Genomic DNA, 25167 nt, shown 5'->3' with positions numbered 1-25167 from the left:
TGGACATGATTATCATATAAATGAAAGGGTGGAGGTGGCAGTTGAGTTTTGGATCACAGTTTGAGGGTACAGTCTACCATGGGAAAGAAGGGAGGCATGATGACAGGCATCAGGTTTTGGTTTTTTGGTTTATATATGCAGAATATTGACCAATTCAGGGTATTTAGCATACCCATCTTTCAACACTTATAATTTCCTTCTGTATCACAATTAAAACCCCCTTCCTATCTACTTAGAAATATGCAGTACATTATATACTACTTATAAGTTAACTTATTCTCTCCTGTAATTGACTTTGAGCCTACTGACCAATCTCTCTATGTTCCACTCATCCACCTTCACAGTCTTTAGCAACATTATTCTATTCATTTTCTACCTCTACACAATAAACTTCCTAAAGTGTAGTAGATTACACATTTAAACTCTTTGAATATTTAATCTCTGAAGGGGATCTCATAATATTTTTGAACAGGAAGTTGCCAACCATAGTCATTTCTCTAGCCCTATAATTGACTTTCTTTAAAGGTATTTAAGTTGGTTTTCTTGTCAATGGAATAAAATGACAGAGGAAAGTAACTTAGGGAAGTGTGGTTGTTTTCCTAAGAGTTGAAGAGTTGCCTTGGTCATGGTGTCTCTTTACAGCAATAGAATCATGGCTACTAAGAAAGGAAGTGGTGGTTGATCTTTGGCTTACAGTTTGAGGGTACGGTCTGCGATGGGAAGGGAGGCATGGTGACATTGCATCTGCAGTGAGAATGAAGAGAAAGATGCATAATGCTGTTCAAGTCCTCTTGTTCCTTCTTTTTTTTTTCTTTTGTATTTGTTTTTTTCGAGACAGGGTTTCTCTGTGTAGCCCTGGCTGTCCTGGAACTCACTCTGTAGACCAGGCTGGCCTTGAACTCAGAAACCTGCCTGCCTCTGCCTCCCAGAGTGCTGGGATTACAGGCGTGCACTATCACAGCTGGGCCTCTTGTTCTTTCTTATTCAGTCACAGCTTAAGCCCAAGAAATGGTGTCATTTATACTTCTGATTGTTCTTCCCACCTCAGTTAACACAGTCTAGAAACTCCTTCACAGATATACAGAGATTTGTTCCTAGGGCGACCTTAAATCCCATCAAACTGATGATCAAAATTAAGCATTACAGTAACTTAACTATTTCTCTTTTAAATTTAAATCAGCACGCTTGAACTATCTTGCTCTTCTTGAACAATGTATTTCTTATATTCCTTTTTTAAAAAAAATCTATCATATTTCTGTAGCTTAGATTGTGTATGAAAGACACTATAATAGAGATGTATGCAAATTAGGTTGAACAGAAGGCTTCTTAGAAACAAGTTTTGTAAGGAGCTGGCACAGCAGATTGGATAGAGGGAGAAGGTGAATTGTGAGGTGATTAAGACAGAAGCCTCAGAAGATTAGAGAGTGAGCCACGAAGTTGGAAAAGTCTTTCTGTTTGTTTTAGGAAAAAAAAAACCCAAAATCTAAACAAACAAGCAGCCTTCCCCCTTCATACTGAAAAGTCTTTGGGCGCATCTTGCCTGCATGGAAGTTGTATATTATTGCTCAAGGCATCTACTTTGTGGAGAACAGTTGCCCTGGAGGAATTGAGCTCTGAGTTTTCAGTGGCCAGGGCTCTGGTACTCTGGAGGAAGAATGTCCCTGATTCTGAGAGGGGAATGTGAGTGGTACTCCACTGCGTTACTATTCCCTGACGGAGTGTGTTTTGACTTTGACATTTTAAAGAAATGACATTCTTTTTTTGCATATATACACTCGTTTTATTTACTTTCTTTAATACATATGAATTTAGTGTTAACTCAGTGTTCAAATATTTTGTTCACAATTTTTGATTTTTAGTTGAAATCAATCTTTTCCCTTGAAAATGTAACTATGCCACAGCTCTTATCAACCGCACAGATCTTTTACGTAGTTTGCATTTTTTTATTGATTAGAAAGATATATAAATCATGAGTGGTATTGGGAGGTAATCAACAAAACACATTTTACATTTTCCTCAAATGCCAAACCAGAAAATGAAATTAATTTTACTATAAATTTAAGATGAGAATGAGTGAGCAGTGGTTTAGATTGTTCTTTATAATCCATAATCTTCACCAACACAACACAAACAAAACAAACTATAACAAAGATGATAAGAAGCTTGTGGGATATTGGACTGTTTTTGTGACTTCTGAAACTTATTTAATAGTATCAAAAATGGTGATCAAAAAAGGAGTCTATTCCACAATTTTGATAGTAGTTAATGGCATTTGAACTATTTCATTGTGCCATTTCTCACATATTCTTTGAAAAAAAGTACTTTATAGTAGCTGTGGCAAATCTTTTGTTTTGTTTTGTTTTGTGTTTTTTTGTTTTGTTTTGTTTTGTTTTGTTTTGTTTTTGTTTTTTCGAGACAGGGTTTCTTTGTGTAGCCCTGGCTGTCCTGGAACTCACTCTGTAGATCAGGCTGGCCTTGAACTCAGAAATCTGCCTGTCTCTGCCTCCTGAGTGCTGGGATTAAAGGTGTGCGCCACCATTGTCCCACATCTGTGACAAATCTTAACATAGGTTTGCTTGTAGTTTGAAAGCCGGAGACTATCTGCGGGCTTCACTGGACCAAAAGCTGGCTGGAAAGACTGGGTTTCTTTTGGAAATGTCTAGCAGACATATCTAGCCTTTTGAAGTTGGAAAACAACACTGTCACCTATGAAGTTTACTATGGCAAACTGCACAGCTGAGTTATAAATCATCCAGCCAAATTCTCATAACTCTTTAGGTCATTTGTACTTTTGCATTTGGTGGTGTTTGTCACTGTCCTGAAGTCTAGCAATCCTGCTCCCAGGACATCTTTATCCTTCACCGTTAGATTCCAGCTTCTAGCACGCATGAGGCAGGGCGACGCCTTTGACTTCTCTGCTTCTGTTCTCAAAACCATGATGACAGACTGAGCCTTGACAAGTCCTTTCTGGCCCTGATCACAAGTAGGGGAAACCCTGCACTTGTCAGAATTAGACATTGTGCTTGGACTCTGTTCACTCTCATGACCTATTCTAACCTCCAGGTCTGAACTCTAATCACACTTGTAGACAGCTTTTTCCCTATTAGGTACCGTATTTATGGATTCTGGATACCAAGATGTAGCCTTAACTATTATTCTACCTACCACACTACTATAATCTACGAATAGCCTCCAGAATAGTCACTTATGAGTCACTTGTAATTCTACAGTGTTTTAACTTACTAAATAATAATTTTATCTGTGCACTAAGTATGTAAGAAGTGACATTCTCATTAAATTGTTTATTTTTCAAGACCTTTCTAGTTATCTTTGCTTCTCTGTATGGAGATAAATGTTATCTTCACCAGGCCACTGAAAGCATTCACCTTCTTTGTCTCCACTTCCATTGCTTGAAATCTGTTTAACTTTTCCTCCCAGTACCCACCAATCTGTTTCAGGCAAACAGCTTTTTAGGCTTCTTGAATCTCCTTGTTCTCTTCGTTGAGTTGTGTATAAGTTAGGGTTTACTTCTGTGAACAGACAAACCAGGAACAATGCAAGTCTTACAAAGGACGTTTAATTGGGGCTGGTTTACAGGTTCAGAGGTTCAGTCCATTATCATTAAGGTGGGAGCGTGGCAGCATCCAGGCAGGCATGGTGCTGGAGGAGCTGAGAGTTCTACATCTTCATCTGAAAGCTGCTATCAGAATACTCACATCTAGGCAGCTAGGAATAGGGTATTAAAGCCCACATCCACAGTGATGTGTCAACTCCAACAAGTTGGTTGGTTAAAGCATTACTGATGATGCCACATTTCTACAGGTTATGTATGTAGGTGTAGCATTGTGTAAGTAATTTGCTTAGGGTCTTGCAATTCCTACATAGGTATGAATAATGCTATGCCCCTTTCTGGAGGCTTTCGAAGACGAATGTGCTTTGAGACTGTTAATCCAAATCAGTTCCTTGCCTTTGTTCAATTGAGGTTCCCCCTTTTCTTTTTGATGGCCATTTTATTACTTGAAAAGAAAAATAGCAGGGTAGGCAAGTTGTCTTAGTAGATTTTCAGAGAAGGTGGAGAAGCAGCTAAAAACCAATGTATTTGAGTGGCTGCAAAAGTTTTTAGCATGCTGAAAGTTTTTGCTAGTTACCTTTGCTTCAAAATAGAAAATTATAATTACTATGCATTGAATTTAAAGCACAGAAATTAGATCAAGAATCTTAAACTTGCACAAAAATCCAAGTGGATCAAATATGTTTTAGTTGTAGAAACAGAATTTTATTTGATTACTTTTGCCTATGTTGACCAAATTCAGTTTTCTAACTTTTGGTTACTTTTATTTTCTTTTGAAATAATTTAGATTTGACTGTATATATTAGAAGCATCACATTTACAATAATTATTAGTATGTGTGTGTGTGTGTATGTGCACACTTGTGTGCACGTGGGCCACAGCCATGGCACATGTGTGGTGGTCAGAAGACAACTGTTCGGGGTTGGCGCTCTTTGTCCACAATGGTTTTCCAGTGGGCTTGCAGGGGTGGGAATGCACCTTTGGTCATCAGGCTTATATGAAAAGCCCTTTTAAGCAATGCACTAGCTTGCTGGCCTATTTTAAAGTACTAAATTTAAGTAATAATTCCTTCCTTATTTTACTTCCTAGAAGTCTGTGAAATTTATGTATTGCAAGAAAAATTTTCATATTAAATGATGAGAATACTTTTTCAGTTTTTTAATTCTATCAAGTTCCTTTAAAAATTCCCATTATATCAATTTTCAGTAATTTTCTTCTAATTTATTTTATTTTGTCCTTTGTTTCAAACATCTCCATATACGTGGTTTATTTTCACCTTTAATAATTTTCTTCTTTGTTTTACAATCTTAAAAATTCAGTAGTTTTTTCCAAGTGTTCTTTAGTGTATAATTTAATCTAATTTCCTTTTTCCTTTTAAACTTGATAATAAAAGTACTTAATTTTTATATTTTAGGCAGGGTCTCACCACTAGTCCTGGATGGCCTGCAATTCACTATATAAAGAACTCAGAGAACTGCTCTTATGTCTCTTGGGTGCTGGGATTAAAAGTAGTAGCACCATGCCTAGTGAGTTCAACAATTTTCTACTTTGGTTTTGGGAGTATTATCATTTAGCTACTATTTTTTAGCTTTATTCTCTTTACTTGTCCAAATTTGTATTTACACTCCAGGGTTAACACATGCACAGGCAATTACACAGCGTCCTTCCCTCACCTACAAGCTTATATATAAATGTGCCCTTTCTACTTCTTAGCCCCAGCTTATTGTATTTATACCGATAAGAACTGCAGGTTAGCTCCGTAGTTTCCGACTTTTCCACAATAAAACCTCATTTTATGCATCAAGTATTTATGGCGCACCTAAGTTCAGATATTTTATTTGGTACAAATAGTCTTGTAGAAGAATCCTGGCCTTGATGGCAGTCAGTCTAACAGCTTGATAATCCAAGTTAACTTCAAGAGGCTTAGTGGGTGTTAAGATGAGATTGACGCACATAGTTTACAGCACTAGAAAGTGAGGAGCAAAAGCAAACAAACACATTTCCAATCACACAGGGTGGTTTAGGTAGTCTTACTGTAAATGACCTAACAAAACAACAAAATGAAAAGCCTAATCCAGTCTGCCTAAAATCACTTGGGAAAGTTGTACGGGGGAAGAACGTTTAGCTTGGTTCTTACGGAACTAAGAATAAAGAATGTCGCCTTTAGATATACATTTTTCAGGTGCATCAGTCACGCAAAATTGTACATCTTTTCGCAGGCCTGGATCCCCAATAACTGCTCCCTCATTTTAAGCAGGCTGCTTGTGCTGTGTCCTTTTCCCTTCGCTCTGTCGACGCCCTGCACGCGTGCTCGGAAGTCCAGCAGCAAGTCCCCCGTGGAGCCTCGCCTTGCCTGCCCGAATCCCGCGTGGCGACTCTAGCAGGCGCGCAAAGGATTCGGGAAAGTCTCTGGCCAATCCAGGGGGCCAGCCAGCCAGCAGCAAAAATGTGTACTTGATTGACATGAATGCTGACCAATGAAAACAGAAGCAAGTGACGCTTCCGCCCCCAACGGGCCGGCTGTTGGCAATTTCAGCCAATCGCGCCCAGAAACTCCTGTCTGGTGGGTGGTCCCCGAGGCCGTGGAGGTTGGCGGCTGTTGTTTCCCGTGGAAAAGTCCTTGAGCGGAACATCTCTGTCGGAAGAGAAAATGAGTTTAGCTCTGAGGTCGGTAATGAGGAGGCCGCGCCTCCGTTCCCCGGAGGGCCAGGGCGGGCGTGGATGGGAGGCCGGGTCGGGAGCCGGGGCCCAGCACCGATCATCTGACTCGGCGGTTCCCGCCTCCGGACACCACCGCACCCCGAGTGAAGTCTCGCGAGGTTTCCCTCACGCGTCTGAGGGACTCGGGCCTGGCCGCCTGCTTCCTCCGGAAAGTCACGGGAGAGCTTGCCTTTCTCCCCGGCCCCGAGGCGCGCTGTGCTTTAGGCGTCTCGGGTGGATCTCGTTTCCGGGACACCCTCCTTCACTTCCGGACATCCCCCCCCCCATTGGCTCCTCCCCCTGTCCATGTCCACTTGCCCCGGGCCGCGCCGGTCTGTGCGTTGCCCAGGGAGACGCAGGACGCGGGGCCTGCAGTGGGCGCAGCCGGGGTCCCGTGAGGACGGCTCCCGGCCCGGCTCGCACCCGCTCGGCTCCGAGTCGGCCCCACATCGGGGCCACGGGCGGGCGTTCCCGAGCCAGACGCTGCTCAGACGTAAATATCGAGCTGGTAGCGTCGGCCGAGTTTTGAGGTTTTAAAGCTTCCATCCTTTAAAACGTGCGCATACACGTGTTGTATCCTCGTGTAATCATTTGGACTGCATTTTTGCGTTGGCAGCTTTTTAAGGCAGACATGTTCAGATCCAAGTGCCCTTTTTAGATCTTCTTTAAGCTTCTCCAGAGTTTTAAAACGAAGACGTTTAACCTATCGTTTACATGTTAAGTGAGAGTTAAAACACTTTTAAACATCATGTAGACTTAAGCATGCGTATTAGATGCTGTGATTTTGGGGCGTCCAGTATTCGCATGTTTAGCCCCTTTTATATTTTACCTGGCTAATATCAGTGGAATAAAACCATAGAGCACTGATAGAAATGTATGATTTAAAAACATTTTAAACTTACAGTGCTAAGGTAACCTTTTAAGTTTTATGGTTGATTTTTTGTAGTAATTGTGAGAATTTATAAGCTTTCCAAAATAAACCAAGTTTATCGTGGTTGATCTATTTGTTATTTATTTTTATGCCCTTGGTAGATGACATGAATAATATGTATGTTGTTTTCGGTGCTTTCGACTTTGATTAGGATTTGTTATAAAACATTTGGGACATGGGACTACGGGACATTGTTTAGCCCCTTTTATATTTTACGTGGGACTACAGGACATTGACTTAGGGACAATTTCTTTGTCACACTACTCTGCTTTGTTGAAATTTAGAAAACGATTTTTCATCCTAAGTTGGGTTAGGGTGGACTAAAGACATTTTTCTGTGTCCTAGAGGTGAGCTTGTAGTAGACAAAACAAAAAGGAAAAAACGAAGAGAGCTCTCTGAAGAACAGAAGCAAGAAATTAAAGATGCTTTTGAGCTATTTGATACTGACAAAGACCAAGCCATAGATTATCATGAATTAAAGGTAACGGGACTTTCAGACCCATTTTTATTTGACTCAATTGCATTTGTGACTGTTGCTTTAAAGTCTATTCTAGAAGCTTGTTTCAGAACTGTGAGGCTGTTTGTAGTGCTCACCCACAGGTGCTCCAAGAAAACTTAGTAAAAAAGGGAATTTGGCTTCTAGAACCTTGATAGAAGTGTGAGAGAACACCCTATGGAAGGGCTGACTGCCCATCCACCCAGTTAAAGGGGCGGTTCTTAGCATGCACTTCCTACTGCCATTTCCTCTGGGATGGCGGAGCTCAGTTTTAAAACACATGTTTGTGGCCTGTGCATGTTGCTCAAGCAGGCCTGTTCATCCCGTTGTGTATCATGTGGAGGGCAGGGTGGACCTTAACGTGTCTGCCAACACTATTGCCTTGAGACAGTCTATCTCACTGAACTGGAACTCTGCGGACTGCTCCTGTCTCCACACCTCATCACTGGCACCTGCCACTAGGCCTGTCTTTTTCTCATGAGTGGTGGGTATTTGAACTCTGGTCCTCATGATTGCAGGGTGAGCACTCTGCAGAGCCGTCTCTGAAGTGCAGCCTAAACAGTTTTGAGATGGAGACTGTTGGCTTTGCTCAGACATTTCTGAGAATGAGCTTTAATGTTTAAGATAGCACTAACACATTCTTAGTGTTCTCTGTTACAAAGGATAATGCCTAATGTTGTTATATGCTGAGGGAAAATGTTCAGTTTAAGGCTTAAAATTACGAGTAAAGGTAGAAGGGGAAATAAACACATCTCTTATGTTCAACCCAGTAAGAAAGATAACATTTGATATCTTTTTAAAAAAAGATTTGTTTATTAATTCATTTATTATATGTAAGTATACTGTAGCTGTCTTTAGATGCCCCAGAAGAGAGCATCAGATCTCATTATGGATCTAATGTGGTTGCTGGGATTTGAACTCAGGACCTTCGGAAGAGCAGTTGGTGCTCTTAACCACTGTGCCATCTCACCAGCCCTCAACTTTTGATATCCTTTTTTTTTTTTTTTTGGTTTTTGTTTGTTTGTTTGTTTGTTTGTTTTGTTTTTGGATTTGGTTTTTTCGAGACAGGGTTTCTCTGTATAGCCCTGGCTGTCCTGGAGCTCCCTCTGTAGACCAGGCTGGCCTCAAACTCAGAAATCCACCTGCCTTTGCCTCCCAGAGTGCTGGGATTACAGCACCACCACCGCCCCGCTAACTTTTGATATCTTAAATGTTAAATGTAGTTTTAAATTGGGCAACATTGTAGGTGATTTTTAAGCATTTCAAGTAGGGGTAGAAACTACGTAGTGAGAGGATAGACTATCTAAAAGTAATAATAGGCCCGAAGCTTTGGCCGCAATCTTGAGGTCATCTTTTAGCTCTTTCCCCACCCCACTGTTCTCTTGCTGCTGCTCCCCTCCCCCACACAGGCGGAGTTATTCCTGTTGGTGTCCTAGTCATTTGTTGTGGTTGAACATCCCTGTTTGGGCCTTTGTTTCCTAGCCAGGCTTCCTTATTTCTGATTGGCCTTTACACTGCCATTGCATTTCCTCTTTCTTCAGTTCTTGGACCATGCCGTTGCTCATGGGCCTTTCCTGGCTGCCCTGCCCTGCATGCTGGGTGCTGCTGTCTCCATGACCACCTGTTCTTATTTACTAATTCCTTCCGCCCAGAGCCTCCCCACCTGGAAGAGGGGCAGCTGTGTTCCCAGCCCTCTGTCCAGGCCTCGTGTCCCATCCTCTCCTCTCCACAAGCTCTTCCTCTGTTCAGAAAGGGTTGCCTGACATATAAGTGACACAGCTTTCCTTCCCTGGTACTAGGAGCAGTTTTCTGTTTAAATTCAGTCATCTGAAACTAATGCCACCGCTGTAGCTAATTCTGTATGCTCTGGTGGGAAGGCCGATTGCTGGCTTGTTTGTTGAGAAAGGATCTTTATATGTATTCCATACTACTCTCATCTCAAACTAATGACAGTCTTACCTCAGTCTTGACTGATAAAACTATAAAATTCCGTGATGTCAACCATGGAAGCCTGAAATTGTTACCCTTTTTTTCCTTTTTATTGCTTTTATGCTCTTGGCTTGCCTTTTAGTATTTGTGACATGCCTTTAATCCCTTGATAACACATGGTTATCTTTGTATTTAGTTCATTGTTTTATGTATTTTTTGTAAACTTTTTAATTCATTGGCCATATAAAACAGCAAAATGTCAATGAAAATAATTTCTATTTAATTTCAAAATGAAAAACCATTATGGTTTTATATTCTTAAGTTAGAGGTAAAAATACAGAATAATTGTGCTTTAGTAATCTGTTGTTGTCTTTTAAGATGGAAAACTTTCTTAGAAATCAGTGATTATTTCTTTTGTAAGGAGTGCTTTACAGTTTGTTTTTCCTTCTTAATCCAAAAGGTGGCAATGAGAGCCTTGGGCTTTGATGTGAAAAAGGCTGATGTGTTGAAGATTCTTAAAGATTATGACAGAGAAGCCACAGGCAAGATCACATTTGAAGATTTTAATGAAGTTGGTATGTACTTAAGTCATCTTTATACCCAGTACTTGTTGGAAAATTAGAAGGTTTTCATATGTTTTCAAAGAAAAAAAACATTTCCAGCTATACTGTGACAATTAGTGTTGACTTTTGGTGATTTTTTTTTTTAATTTTTTTATTTTTTATTTTTTTGGTTTTTTTGAGACAGGGTTTCTCTGTGTAGCTCTGGCTGTCCTGGAACTCACTCTGTAGACCAGGCTGGCCTCGAACTTAGAAACCTGCCTGCCTCTGCCTCCCAAGTGCTGGGATTAAAGGTGTGTGCCACCACTGCCCAGCTGGTGATTTCTTTAACAAGGAATTATTGTCTAGATTTTTATGGCTTATTAAGATTATGTCACTAAAAGGTGACCAAAAAATATTTCTTGTCAGTAAAATAGAAGATTTAGTATTCTGATGTTTAGGAATTGTTTGTAAAGACTTCTGTGCTATGTGATTTTTGTTGGTACAGTGGAGAAGAGGGAAGTAGGACTTGGTGTCTTGGTGGGAGATGGGGATATGAAATCCATCTTGTTAAGTTGATAGTTTGTTAGGCTCTCTACTCACTAACCTTAATCTCAGGGAGAGTGCTGTGCTGTAAAGGTGAGGCAATGGCCAGGCTGTTCTGAGGGATTGAGGGATGTCTTTGGTGGGGCAGAAGCAGGAGAACTTAGGAAATGCCACCTGAAGATGGACGGAGCTTACTGTGGTTGAGTCTTGCATAGTGATTCTTAATAAGTTATTCAGGCCGGGCGGTGGTGGCGCACACCTTTAATCCCAGCACTTGGGAGGCAGGCAGATTTCTGAGTTCAAGGCCAGCCTGGTCTATAGAGTGAGTTCCAGGACAGCCAGGCTACACAGAGAAACCCTGTGGGGGGGGGGGACAACTGGGGGGGAAGGGTTATTCAGGGTATATTCAGGCAAGGATTTTTCAATAGAAGATTCTGGAAGGCTAGGAATTGGCTACTGTAACTTAATTATATTGCCCACAGTGTTATATAACATTATATGAATATTTAGGTTTACTTTGTGTAACTTACTATTCTAAACCAATGATAACATTTTAGGGGTCATAATCTAAGCATGTCATGTAGTTATTTTCATATATTAATAATATTTAAAACTAATACAATTATGCATACATACAAAACCTTTATTTAAATATTAGAGGAGAAGTAATACAGGAAAGAAAAAGAAATGGTAATGAGAAGACAGAGACATTCCCCCCTCCCCCCCCCCCCCCCCACACACACACTCTCTGTCTTGTTAGGGAACTCCTACTCAGAGCAGGAGGCAGAAGACAAAGGGACAGATGTCAGAGGAAGGACTGTTTCTCCTAACACAGCAGACCTTTGCTTAGGGATAGTGTGTGTCTGTTTCAGAGGCGGATTGTCCAGGTTAGAAGCGTATTTGTCCCCGCCCAGTTTGTAGGATTGTTTCCTTGAGAAGAGAGCAAGAGCCACCTTTCTCCTCACAGTTTCCATGGTCTCCTAAGGTTGATCAGAGTACCCAGGTCGTTTAACATGGGGCAGTTAGAGAAGCGAGGTCTGGACAGTAGAACTGATGCTCTCATGACAAAGCTATAATGAAGGCACATAAAAGCCCCACAGTGGAGTGTTAGCACAGGCTATCTTGGGACCAGATTCCAGACTTCAGATCTCGGTTCTGACTCTGTCTGTGTAACTTGGTTAGTTTACTTGTCTGTGACTCATTTTTATCTAAGTTTCTGGGAGGTAAGTAGCTGATTCGCATATGAAATGTTAAAGACTGTAGTGGATAATAAGAGCTACTGAATGCTGGTGTTATGATTAAGAGTAATCCCATTCTCTGTAAGTTTGAGGTCAACCTGGTCTGCATAAGGAACCCCAGGCCAGAGAGGGCTAATGAGACCCTGTCTCCAAGCAAAACACATAGAGTTTGTGTCAGGAGAGAAAAAATAGTGCTTTCTTTGTTTCAGAATTCAGAAGTTGGAAATATATTTGTATTGTTGGGACATTAAAACATTCTATTCTATAATCTCATTGCTTTATTTTGTCTTTTATTTTGAAGGCTACTTTAAGCATTATTATTCATAGTTTAGTAAAACATTTTTTTCGTAAGTTCCATTTTAAGAATTATAGTTTTTAGTATTTTACTACTTAAAAACAGAATTTCGTATTACCTAAACCTTAGCTCTATGGACCATTTGTTGTTGCCTAAGGACACTGTCCCACAGATATCTCCAGATGTTCCTGGGCTTATTGGGCTCTTCCCATTAAGAGAAAAAGGCATTGACGTACATTCAGTGCAGTGGGTAGCTAGAATCATTTGTCTGAGGCTAATGAGTAGCGGGTATTTCAGGAATTTTTGCTTTTAAGGTAAGGTCAGTAGAAGTGTAATATTTTTTATTTCATCTGTTCCTGGCTTGTATTTCTTACATTTTTAAAATCCTATCTAGAATAAAATATTACAGTGTGTTCATTTTGATTATTTATCCAACACTGAAATTTTTGCATTTGGCGGGAAGAATGGTAGTTAAAATTACCAAGAAATGTGTTGAGGACCTTAGGATTTAAGTGTGGTGACAGTATATTTTGATTCTATGTGAGAGAGATTGCTGTGTAGGGTCAGAGTTGTCACCTGTAGCCCCTGGACTGAATTGAACTGTGCTCTGTGTTTCCCGCATTGGTGGGCACTGCTTTTCTGTTACCAGGTAGTAGTTCAGACTGTGAGCTTAGGACCCCGGAAAACCTAAAATGTTTCCTATCAGACCTTTTATAAGAAATCTTTGTCAAGTCTTCACCCAGGGCAATTTAAGTTTTTGCAAAGAGGATTTTTTTTTTAAACTTAAATCTTTAAGGGATGGAAGGTTTCCAAGAAGACTGTAGGAGTAGAGGGATACAGTCTAGCATAGAAAGTGACAAAGCGTAGTGGCACTCAGATGTTCAGCATGTTGAGAAGCTTGAGCTCATGAAGTCCCTTCTGTTAGAGGAGGGTCAGAGCACTGGAAGGCAGCCTTGAGTCAGACTGATTCACCTGCGTAGTGAAGATGGGGCTTCAGTCAGCAGAGCTTAATGGGAGATTGTGTTTTATCAACAGGAAGTGATGAGAGATCGAAGATGAGCTGGAGTGATTTTGGAGGCAGAAAGTTCTAGACGTTACCATCAAGATTGTTAGGATGAAAAGAAAGAGGCTGTATTTGAGAGTAAAGCAAGATAGTGTCTTCAGAACTGTAGTGCCCAATGCTTGGATAATTAGGGACATTTATGGGGTTTAGTGTGATGCCACTGTTTCCAAGTCAGTGTGGCAGCTACCTTGCCATCAGTAGAGGCCTAAGAGGCTGCGAAGCCCATATGGTGTTATAGAAGGGCTTGAAAGTCCAACATTTTTGAGTTTGAAATAAGTATTATATGTTTGGATAGGATCTTTCTAACATCTACTTAAAAATTTATTTATGTATTATTTTAAACGTAGGAGTGCTCTGGTTACATGGATACCTACATGCCAGAAGAGGGTGTCCGATCTCTTTATAGATCACTTTAAAGATGGTTGTGAGCCACCATGTGTTTGCTGAGAATTGAACTGAACAACCAGTGTTCTAAACCACGGAGTCCTCTCATCAGCTTTCTAACTTTATCTTTCATGATTTTGATTTGTCTTTTCAGAATTTGCTGTTTCCTTACATGATTTTTAGAAGGTCAGATATTTTTGATGGAATGACATTTCCAACAGCGTAGTTAAATAGTGTATCTTTGCAATTGGTTTTAGTGTGCTTTATGTCATTACAATGTAAAAATCAAAACAACAAAAAGTAGTTGCATGGACAGACATTTAGAACTTTGTGAACCAGGTGATGTCTTAGCTATGTGTGTGTGTGTTAATTGCTTTAAGTCCTTCTTTTGGTTTATAGGTGTGGGCCACTATGCCTGGTTTGTCTCCATTGAAAAAAAAAGATGCCTTACAAAGAAGTTGTACTTGTAGAACAGAAATGGAAGGTGACGATGTAGAGGAGAGTCACCATAAAATACTCCATATCAGGTGATGCTTTAGCTGCTCAGAGTTATGGGCAGTTACACATCCTAAGAAAAGTGCACTGTGTCAGAGAGAGAGGTAGTCGATTATGGACAAAGCTGTGAGACACTGATAGAGCTGCGGTGGGATAGTGTATGTATTGTTGGCCTCCTCTCTGTGGTGGCTTTAAGCGCGTTAGTATTTGCAGCAGTCTGCCTTACTGCTTTACCTGTCATGTATGTTACTTAATCAATGAAGAAAATTTCATAACAGTTTTTTTCCTTGTCCTGCTTTCTTGTTGGGACTGAATTCAAAATAAGTTGAGTGTATGCCACAGAGTTATGTGTGGTGTTTTATTTTGGTGTTATGGCTGTAGGTATGCCAATTTCTGTTACTGAATATTTATGAACCTTGATTTGCATACTTATAGTAATAGACTCAAATAGTTTTTTGGAAACCTTTTTTTGGATAAAATTAATGGCGAAAGATAATTTTGGATATATGTGTAGTTGATGTAACAGCTTTGACTAGGTGCTTATTCAGCTAAATACAGATGAAATAGACAGACAACAACTTCTAGAGGACTTAAATTATATATTTTTTACTTAGGATTCAATAAACATCCCAGTACTTTCCATCTACAGGCATTTGAAATTTTCAAATTAATCTATAGATCCCAATAGAACCAAGTTACTTTTTTTTATTAGATATTTTCTTTATATACATTTTGAATGTTATCCCTTTTCCTCGTTTCCCCTCTGAAAACCCACTATCCCATCCCCCCTCCCTGCTCACCAATCCACCCACTCCTGCTTCCCTGTCCTAACATTCCCATACACTGGGGCATCGAGCCTTCACAGGACCAAGAGCCTTTCCTCTCACTGATGTCTGACAAGGCCATCTTCTGCTACATATGTGACTGGAACCATGGGTCCCTCCATGAATACTCTTTGGTTGGTGGTTTAGTCCCTGGGAGCTCTGGGGGTACTGGTAGGTTCATATTCTTCCTCTTGTGGGGCTGCAAACCTCTTCGTCTTTTTGGGTCCATTCTCTAGCTCCTCCATTGGGGATCCTGTGCTCAGTCCAATGGTTGACGGAGAGCATCCATCTCTGTATTTGTCAGGCACTAGCAGATCCTCTCAGGAGACAGCTATATTAGACTCCTATTAGCAAACATTTGTTGACATCCACAATAGTGTCTGGGTTTGGTGACTGTATATGGGATGATCTCTTCCCCCCCCCCCCCCGCCCCCCATGGGACAGTCTCTAGATGGCCTTTCCTTCAGTCTCTGCTCCACGCTTTATCTCTCTGTCTCCTCCCATGCATACTTTGGTCTTCCTTTTTCTTGAGCTTCATGTGGTCTGTGAATTATATCTTGGGTATTCAGAGCTTGGGCACAAAGGAAAACTTCCTGAACAGACCACCAATAGCTTATGCTCTAAGATCAAGAATTGACAAATGGGATCTCATAAAATTGCAAAGCTTCTGTAAGGTAAAGGACACTGTTAATAGGACAAAAAACGGCAACCAACAGATAGAGAAAAGATCTTTACCAACCCTACATCCGATAGAGGGCTAATATCCAATATTTACAAAGAATTCAAGAAGTTAGACTCCAGAAATCCAAATAACCCTATTAAAAATGGTACAGAACTAAACAGAATTCTCAACTGAGGAATCTCAAATGGCTGAGAAGCACCTTAAGAAATGTTCAACATCCTTAATCATCAGGGAAATGCAAATCATAACAACCTTGAGATTTCACCTCACACCAGTCAGAATGGCTAAGATCAAAAACACAGGAGACAGCAGGTGCTGGAGAGGATGTGGAGAAAGAGGAACACTCCTCCACTGCTGGTGGGATTGCAAGCTGGTACGACCACTCTCGAAATCAGTCTGGTGGTTCCTCAGAAAATTGGATCCAGTAATACCTGAGGACCCAGCTATACCACTCCTGGGCATACACCCAAAAGATTCTCCAACTTATAACAAGGACACATGCTTCACTATGTTCATAGCAGCCTTATTTATAATAGCCAGAGCTGGAAAGAACCCAGATGTCCCTAAACAGAGGAGTGGATACAGAAAATGTGGTACATTTACACAAGGGAATACTACTCAGCTATTAAAAACAATGACTTCATGAAATTCTTAGGCAAATGGATGGAACTAGAAAATATCATCCTGAGTGAGGTAACCTGTTACTTTTAATGATAGAATGATGAGCGCCTTTTCTTATAGTAGCAGAACAATATATAGAGTTACTTCAGAAATGTTTACTTAGATATTTTGAGAATTGTATCAAGCAACATACTTGATTAAAGGCCTATGCTATTAAAATATATAAGCTTAGTATATTGACATGTGGTTTTATTTTTTATATATTAAGAGTTACTGTTACTGAAGTCTTTAATGACATATCTTTTTAGCTAGTTTGAGAATTAGGATTTTGCTAAAAAAGTAAAATGGACATGAATTAGACCTGCTTCCAGAAGGTGTTTAACCAATCTTCACTGTTGCTGAAATCAGTGTTTGTTTGAATCGTGGCAGTGCTGATAGCATTTACATTTACTGACTTATATTGGTGTTGGGAATGGCTTCTATTAAGTTTGCAGGCTTAGTCTAATTCAGCTAGAGGAAGAATTAGGATATTAAACTATCTAACAGCTTTAACATGGCCAGGGCAAATTATTCACTTAAACTTAGTGACCTGAGTGAGGTGGAGTAATGTTTTTGTGGACTTAATTTTTTAAGTAAATATATTTACATATTATGAATATTTTGCTTGTGTGTTTTTGCATTGCACTTGTGTGAAGGGTGTAGGTCAGAAAGAGGACTTTGGACCCCTGGGACTGGAGTTATAGTCTGTTGTGACCTGCTAAGTGCCTGCTGGGAATTGAACTCAGATCCTCTGCAAGAACAAGTGGTCCTAAGTGCTGTGCCATCTCTCATCCTCAGTTTAATTCTTAACAATAGTAGGCTTGAAAGAAATATAGTGTATATATGTTGTCCCTTTTTTGGCCTTTTTACAATATAATTTAGCTTACATTTATAATACAGACATCAGAAGATTAACATTTAAAATGTGGATTTGGTATACAGGTTTTATTTCTGAGTTTTAGTGATTTACTGTGACATTTAATTATTAGACTAACTGAATGTTGACAGACTCCCAGGTGTTGCTCTCATTGACTAGCTGATTTTTACATGAATGTCCTCATTAAAAAAGTTTCTTTTAACTCTAGTGACAGACTGGATACTAGAGAGAGATCCACATGAGGAGATACTGAAAGCATTCAAACTGTTTGATGATGACGATTCAGGAAAGATAAGCTTGAGGAATTTACGCCGCGTTGCCAGAGAGCTGGGTGAGAACATGAGTGATGAGGAGCTACGCGCCATGATCGAGGAGTTTGACAAAGATGGCGACGGAGAGAGTGAGTCGGCCTCGCACTTGTCTAAAGGGACTCCCAGCAAACTCTTCCCCACCCCCACCCTTTCTTTCCCTTTTATTTTTGAAGACAAAACTCATGATACTTTAAAGTTATTTCAAGTTTGACCTTGTACTAAAAATCCTTTTATCTTAGCTTCCTAAATAGATGAGAGTGCAGCTGGATGCCATTCTGTAAGCTTCATTTATATCGAAGCGGAACCTTAACAACTTAATAAGCCATAATACGAAGTATCATGCATACTTCTCTGAAGATGAAATAGTACTACAATTTAGCTATTATTAAAAGTTGAGATTTCAATGCTTTGTTCCTTAACCTGTTTATGCTTCTGAACTATTACTAAGTTTGTAGATTTTTCTTTCAACCACTTTTAATCTATTTTTGTTTGTTTGTTTGTTTTTTCTCTGCTGCTCTATTTCAGGTCCTGAGTTATATTTAAAATGTCACAGTGTTCTTTCCCAGGCTGCCTGTGAGGTGCAGCATTGTGTGTCACCTGTCCTGCAAATACATGTTGCTGTCTCTCACAGCCTTCCCGTTGTCTGTCCTCTGGGCTTATGAGCCTTCGTCTCTTTTTTCATTCCCTCGATAATTTTCTTTTCCTAAATGTGGGTTATAGTGTTGTCATTTCTGTGCCCAGATACCGAAGAGCGAATCTTCACTCCCCACAGAGTAAAGTCCATGCTTAGTACTGAGGTCTCTTACGCTGCATTCTGTCATGTACTGAACGTCTACATCCTGATGACGTCAGCTTGCTGCTTTTTCTCTTTGTTGAAGTGCTGCTCACTTTCCCCACCTAGACCATCTGAAATACCACATTTTCCTCAGAAGCCTCTACAGTGTGTGTGGCCGCTGATGTGGTGCCATTAAGGGCTCGTGACATTAGAAGAGCAAGATGCCCTTGTGTTTTATGTGTTTAACGTCAGTCCTCTGGGTGGCAAACCAAGTTCTGTATTTTTTTGCCTTTTAAACTGATGAAGATAAAAATATTTTGTTGCTTTTTTGTGACATTTAGTAACTCATTTGCTCTTATAAATGTTTAATGATATCCAGTTTTTAAGAATAACTTTTTTCAATATTATAGGGTTAAAGAAATAAAGACTGTGAATATGGATATGAAGGCAAATAATAAACATAAATACTACAAAATAAACATAAATACGTAGGCATATCTGAGGATATAGAAGAGTAACACCAGTCTCTCAAAATAAATCTAAATAATATAACACAAAATATGTGCTTTTATAAAGATGAAAGTAACATTTGAGAAGCTACAGTAGACTACTTTTTAAATAATGATGATGGTTGGCATCTTTACTCAGTTTTCATAATACCGACTGTAAAGTGTATAGGGTACTGTAGCTGTATGTACATAAGATAGATGTGTGCATGTGAGTGTGTATAGTAGATTATCACAGAGCTAGTCCGTGATAGGAGCAGAACTCAAATTCAGTTTTCCACAAGGAAAATGGACATTCAGTATTGTTTGAGATATATAGTAAGATATTAACCAGACCTCCTGGTATGGGAAGCAGTGTATTAATTTATCAACTGGTACTTCTGATGCTAAACTTTGTTTTTTTATTTTTTCTTTTGAAGCTGTATAGCTTCTCGGATACTTAAACTTTAGATTGTGTGTGTGTGTGTGTGTATGTTCTGTCTGTCTGTGTGTCTGTGTCTGCATTTGTTTGTATCTGTGTGTGTTTGGGAGTCATTTCTCACCTTCTTCCATGTTTTGAGAGTGACTTCCTGTTTCTGTTTCTGGGCTGCATACCTGCTAGGATTCTCCCTTCTCTCTGTAGGAGTGCTGACATCACAGAAGTGCACTCTCTCATCTGGTTTTTATCTGGGTCCTGGGGATTGAATTTTGGTCATCATGCTTATGTGACTAATGCTTTTACTGGCTGAGCCATCTTCTCGGCCACTCAGATGCTTTTCTTTAAGCCAGGTGTTCTACCATTGTCAGGAAGGTTGTTGTGAGGTCAGAAAGCCTGGGTTCTTACCGCCGCCCTTGCAGCCAAGTGGCTCGTTTGGTCCCTTTAGGTACCTCGTGCTTTATTGCCTTAGACGTAAATGCTGTGTTTTTATTATTATTAAATCACAAAATAGAGTAAAATATTTTGTAATGCTATTATTCTTCAAAGTATATATAAATAACATAAAGCAACTATTTGTGATTTTTTACAACTTCTATTTGAAGTTTGATTATTGAAGTTTTATATTTTAAGAAAAGTAAAATCTTTAATAAAACTGAAGTATTTCTTAGTACTTCTTAGTATTTTAGTCTTAGCTGTGTTACATACAGTATTACATGATTTATAACCAAATCACTCTGATGTTTCGCTTACTGCTTTCTTAAGAACCAGAATACTTCCTGTTTTGCCCTAGAAGCCTCAGTGTTGATTGCTTCATTGGGTTTTTAGATAAAAGTTCACACTGGCTTAGGATTCTTGTCTATTTGAATTCTTAGTTGGGAGAAGAACAGGTCGTATTCTCATAAGCTCTTCAGATGTGTTATTTAACTGAAAAGATCACAACTCTAGTTTCTCAGGTCTGTGAGTTGGTTTAAGAGTATTGTAGGTTTGTATCCTGTCTCTTCCAGTTCTCTCAGTACCTTGTAAAGGTTTAAGACTGAGCAGGAGTACATGGAAGTCTGCCTGCTTTGAACACCTAACTGCTCTTAACTCATGATTTACCTTCCTAGGTGTGTGTTCTTCCCGTGCCTGGGAGGGCGTCCCCACCGTGCCGTCCCTTCTTTTGAAATGCCACACTTTTAATTGACAGTCAGATCATGAGTTGTTCATATCCAAAATCTCCTCATTAATGATTTCTCCTGTAGTCATGTTTTCCAATACTTTTTGATCCATATTTTATAATATATTACTGTAGGTTCCGTGCATTTATTCTCCATTTCAAACTGAGCATAATTATTGCACCAGCTCTGGGGTTACTTTGATTCTTGACATTTTCTAAACCACTTGAGGGTGACTTTAGCATGAAAGTGACCTTATCCACATATTAAGAACATGACTTTTTAATATTTTAGCATCCAGTGCCTGAGAATAAGGTTTTTCAGCTTTATGATTCATTGTTTCATTCAGTTAGCAACAATTTTATAGTGACATTTATTCACCTCTGTTTGATTCAGATGGACTGTAGAACAGCAGCCCTGTGTGTGTTTTGATGCACTATACAATAGCTTTGTGGTGTTGGCATTCATTTGACACCTGGGAATAAGTGTGTGACTCAGTAACTCACTGTGTAGGATTTCAAGAGAAACAGTCTAAAAGATCCCCTGGCAGTCTGCTTTTCCGATGAGGAAGATGGGGTGCAGAGCTGGTGTGTACAGAGCTGTGATAAGATGCCAGGTCATTGTTTTTCAGTGTGGTGGTTTTTTACCATAATAAGAGTTGCCATTATAGCTTGTGCCTTGAATATTTACAAAGTCTTGACGTCCATATTCTCACATGGTTTACATAGAAACTTTGTTTTTTGCACATTCCTATGTATGAGTGTGTACTTCTTAAACATTACATTTATGATTATTCAGTTCTGTTTATTATAGTCCTGTTTATTATTATATTGCCTTAAACATACCTCATACATTCAAGTTCCTTACTAAAGTTTATATATACTTTTAGTAAAAGTAACAAGTGGTTATCATGAGTGATTATTTTCTGTATGTTTACTTTTCTTGTTTTATAGTTGTTGCATAATAATCTGTATTTTCTTAAATTACTCTTTCTACTGATACTTTTGAGGTTACATGAGGTAACTGGCTTCAGTTACTTTTTTTTTTTAAATAAGCTTCCAAAATAAAAAATTTGTTATTTTTTCTAGTTTTAAAGCATTTTCATTCTTTAGAATTCTGATAGTTCACATGCATGGTGTAGTCAGACTTACCTATGAAGGGGAAGCCTTACTAATATATTAGTAAAGTATTGATTATAAAGAGTGGTTGTTTAACTTATATTAGAACGGTTACTTTTTAAACTGTTTGTGACCAATATTATATTTGTGGCTGACTTTTATCATCTGTTGTCCCTACTTACTATAATAGAATATTCATTTATTTAAATGCTTACCACATTTGTTTATATTTTTATTTTAGAAATTCCGTTGAATAAGTTCTGTTTTGACTTGTAAGATTTTTGTATTATAAAGTGTAATACATTGTAAAATGATGATTGTAATTCTTGGGTTAAGAAAGTTTCTATGTGTCTGATGATGATATTGTCTTTCTTGCCACAGTAAATCAAGAGGAATTCATTGCTATTATGACCGGTGACATATAAAGAATTACAAGATTCAACAACAAAATGTTGCTGTTACCACCTATCTTCTCTTTGTGTGCCTGGAGTCCTGTTTAAGAAAACATAGTTCTTTTTTTTAAAAAGGAACAAAACCAAGCATCCTTTGTATGTATATTTCAATACTGTTAAGTTTATGTCATTAATGTAGTAGTTGACTTCACATTTATAATACATGTTTATATAAAGTTTTAAAACATCAAATCATGTGGTATACCTTATTTGGAGACTTCTAAATTTAGCATTAGCTAATTGCTTTTATTTTCATGCACATTTTTTTTAGACATTCATTAATAAAATACTTATTTTATTATCTTAATGTTTGGTAAATTTTTATTTTAAATTTCTGATATCTATTAACAATAGAAAATTTTTTAAAAAAATCTTCCATCTTTACACTTTCACTTGTATTTGAAAGTCAATTGGAAACAACAAGTGACAGGAGAACATTTGTTCATCACTCAGGGTCATCAGCCTTGACATTTTGCATTTCAGTACAGGACAATTCAGTGTAGGTCTAATTCCTTCCTTAGAGTGCAGCCCTTCAGTTTGGAGGGACTGTGCACTTTGCATATCTGCCCATCTTTGCTGGTTAACATATTTTAGAAATCTGTGTTTTGTAATGACAAATTGAGGGTGAACATTTCTTCATTACACTTCCTGAATACAGTTGTAATCATTTAACTTCTTGGCAAAATGAAAGATTCAAACTTTCATTCAAATGCAGAAAAGGAAATGGCAAGCTATAGGAAGCAGCTATAGCTGTTTGGGTCAGGTCGTCTATTAAAGGGACACGCCACGGTGGATCAAGACACAGTGGGGAAACACGTAAGGGTCAGGTCGTCTATTAAAGGGACACGCCACGGTGGATCAAGACACAGTGGGGATAGTCTCCAGGGATTAATGGGCAATTCTACCTAACTGCAGTTTGGGGCAAACAAAAGATTATGGGAGACAGGTCACAGAAGAATGGCAGCCTACCACATCCTGAAGTCAGCTCTGATGGTAGCAGTCCTCCTAAGAGAAAGCTGACTTGTTAATTTAAGTGGCTGGTCTTTAAGTTACAAAACCAAACAGACAAGAGCAAAACAAACAATAAAATTAGAGGTAGTTGAAATACTTTGAGTCTGTTAAAGTAGTTAAAACAAGTAAAGTCAGGGCTTTGTTCTATCTGATGTATGTGTGAGAGTTGCCCCAGTGAGGAACACTCAAAATATTAAGTGTAATTAGTTATTAGGTAACTGTATATAAAAATCTAAGTTGCCTTTTTATTAGAACTTTAGAAATTATAAATTTTATACTGAGAATACAAAAACATTTCTCAGTATGCAGTGATTTTTAGGAATATGACATTTTATAGAACTGAAGATCAGCAGGTTACCTTGATTTTATACTTAATTAACAATATTTTAGAATAGATTTTCTTTATTCCATAATAAAAGAAATCAGGGATACTTAATAGAATCCCTGGAGTTCGACATTTCTGATTTTAATATGCCTGTAACATTTGCTCAACATACCACTGTGTTCTCTAAAAAAAGCAACCATTTTCTCTGTGTGGCATTACCATAGACGGCCTATCCCCAGGGTCTTCCAAAAGGTCCATGCAAACCTGACAGCAAGGAAACATGTACACTGTAGAACATGAACTCCCGTGACCTAGCGGCGAAAGCCTACTGATAGATGGCTCTTTAGAATAAAAACCACTCAGTGCACATCAACTAAATGCTGAGTGATAAAAATATTTCCAAATCATGTTTTTTACCATTGAAAGCACCTCAGATTTAACAGCAGGGTAAAGGTTTGGGTTTGACCTGCTGAGGAGTAATCTTTTATTCTAAAATGTGCATTTTGATTATTTTCAAAGTTCATATAGTTAAAGTCTCTGCCAAACAGGTAGATGCGACCATATTTTCAGCAAGATCTACATTTCCTTTTTTCATTTTCTTTGAAGATCAAGTGTTCAATTAAACTTGAGTAACTGGCCCAGCTTATTCTTTATGGGAGATTTCTTCTGTAGCAGTCTTGCTGGGTGATAATTGTTATGAATCTAAATCCCAAGGGATAGTAGGATAATTTTCAACAGTGGCAATAAAAACAAAACTAGTGGGGGAAAAATGAAGGATTTGCATTTTAAGAATTCAAATCTAATTGGCATTACCACTGTGCTAAAGATTAAAAGAAAAAAAATTAAACTAGAAAATTAAAAAAATAGATATCATTTGGGAAAAAATAAATGAAATTATAATGTAAAAAATGTGAACTACAAAGACAAATGAAAATATAAGCTGTTACAATTAGAGTTATTCTGTAGTTTAAATTATTGGTCCATGGGCCTAACTACCTATAATTCTGTAATTATTTGGCCTTGGAAAGTCTGTGATCTTTAGGGCTTCTCAGGACCTTTTAAATACACAGACCCAGAATAGCTAGGGTATTGTTTAGAGGCGAATTGTTATTATTATTTTCTTTTGATACTAGGGATCAGACCTAGCACCTGGCGCACACTAGGCAGTCCCTCTACCTATCTATCAGTGAGGGCTGAGACAGTGGGGGCGGGTGGAAGGCCCAGGGAAACGCCAAGCCTGGTGGGACTCTGATTGCAGGAAGCTGACTGCCAGGTCATTACGGCCCGTGGGCTCAAGCCGTCTGCGTTTGACCATGGACGCCTCAGGTTCCTGCTGTACTTGAGGCGAGAAGTTTGTTTAGATTAATTTCTTTGAGAATTCATCATTAGTAAGCTAAATGCTCATCTGTTTGGAGAAGGTACAGTCTGAGAAACTCTCCAGACATATGCTATTAACAGCTGGTTGAAATAAATTTGAAATTTATGATTTGTATATCTAGCTACTTGGGTAGTTATTAAGGGCCAGAGGTTTTGTTTATTTTTTAAGTGACATGTGCCTCTTGCTTTCTACTGTGTAATAGGGTCTACATTTTTAAAAGAATAATTCAGATAAAAAGATAAAGCAAATTCTTTACAATTTACTTTCCATTTTATAATTTACAATTTTTTTCAAAAGTAGTGACAGATGTTACAAATGTATTAGGATTATTGAATTGAAAACAAATTGCCAACAAGAATGAGAAGAATAAATACAGACAACTGTAGTTATTTGAGGTCAGATAAAGGGATCTTGAGTCTAACAATTAGTAGAGACCTACAGATTCCAGATCCAGAATCAAGCTAGGATTTCAGAGGGCTTATCCCTTAC

At 38.7% G+C, this 25167-nt stretch overlaps 1 protein-coding gene across 2 annotated transcripts; it reads left to right on the top strand.

Moving 5' to 3' along the window:
- Positions 1-6118: 6118 nt before the first annotated feature.
- Positions 6119-22271, top strand: Cetn3 (centrin 3). 2 transcript variants are annotated; one of them, XM_052159902.1, is made up of 5 exons: positions 6119-6238; positions 7548-7683; positions 10088-10202; positions 17439-17630; positions 21894-22271. In XM_052159902.1, the coding sequence occupies exons 1-5, from the start codon at positions 6222-6224 to the stop codon at positions 21935-21937; spliced, it is 504 nt and encodes a 167-aa protein (XP_052015862.1). In that variant the 5' UTR covers positions 6119-6221; the 3' UTR covers positions 21938-22271. The 2 variants fall into 2 exon arrangements, with proteins under 2 accessions (XP_052015862.1, XP_052015861.1); XM_052159901.1 differs by lacking the exon at positions 6119-6238 and adding an exon at positions 6563-6801.
- Positions 22272-25167: the final 2896 nt, after the last annotated feature.

The sequence above is a fragment of the Apodemus sylvaticus genome, chromosome 16 (assembly GCF_947179515.1).
Source record: "Apodemus sylvaticus chromosome 16, mApoSyl1.1, whole genome shotgun sequence".
NCBI classification, from domain to species: Eukaryota; Metazoa; Chordata; class Mammalia; order Rodentia; family Muridae; genus Apodemus; species Apodemus sylvaticus.
Note: the sequence above shows the minus strand (reverse complement) of the source record. Positions and strands in the feature narration are given on the sequence as shown.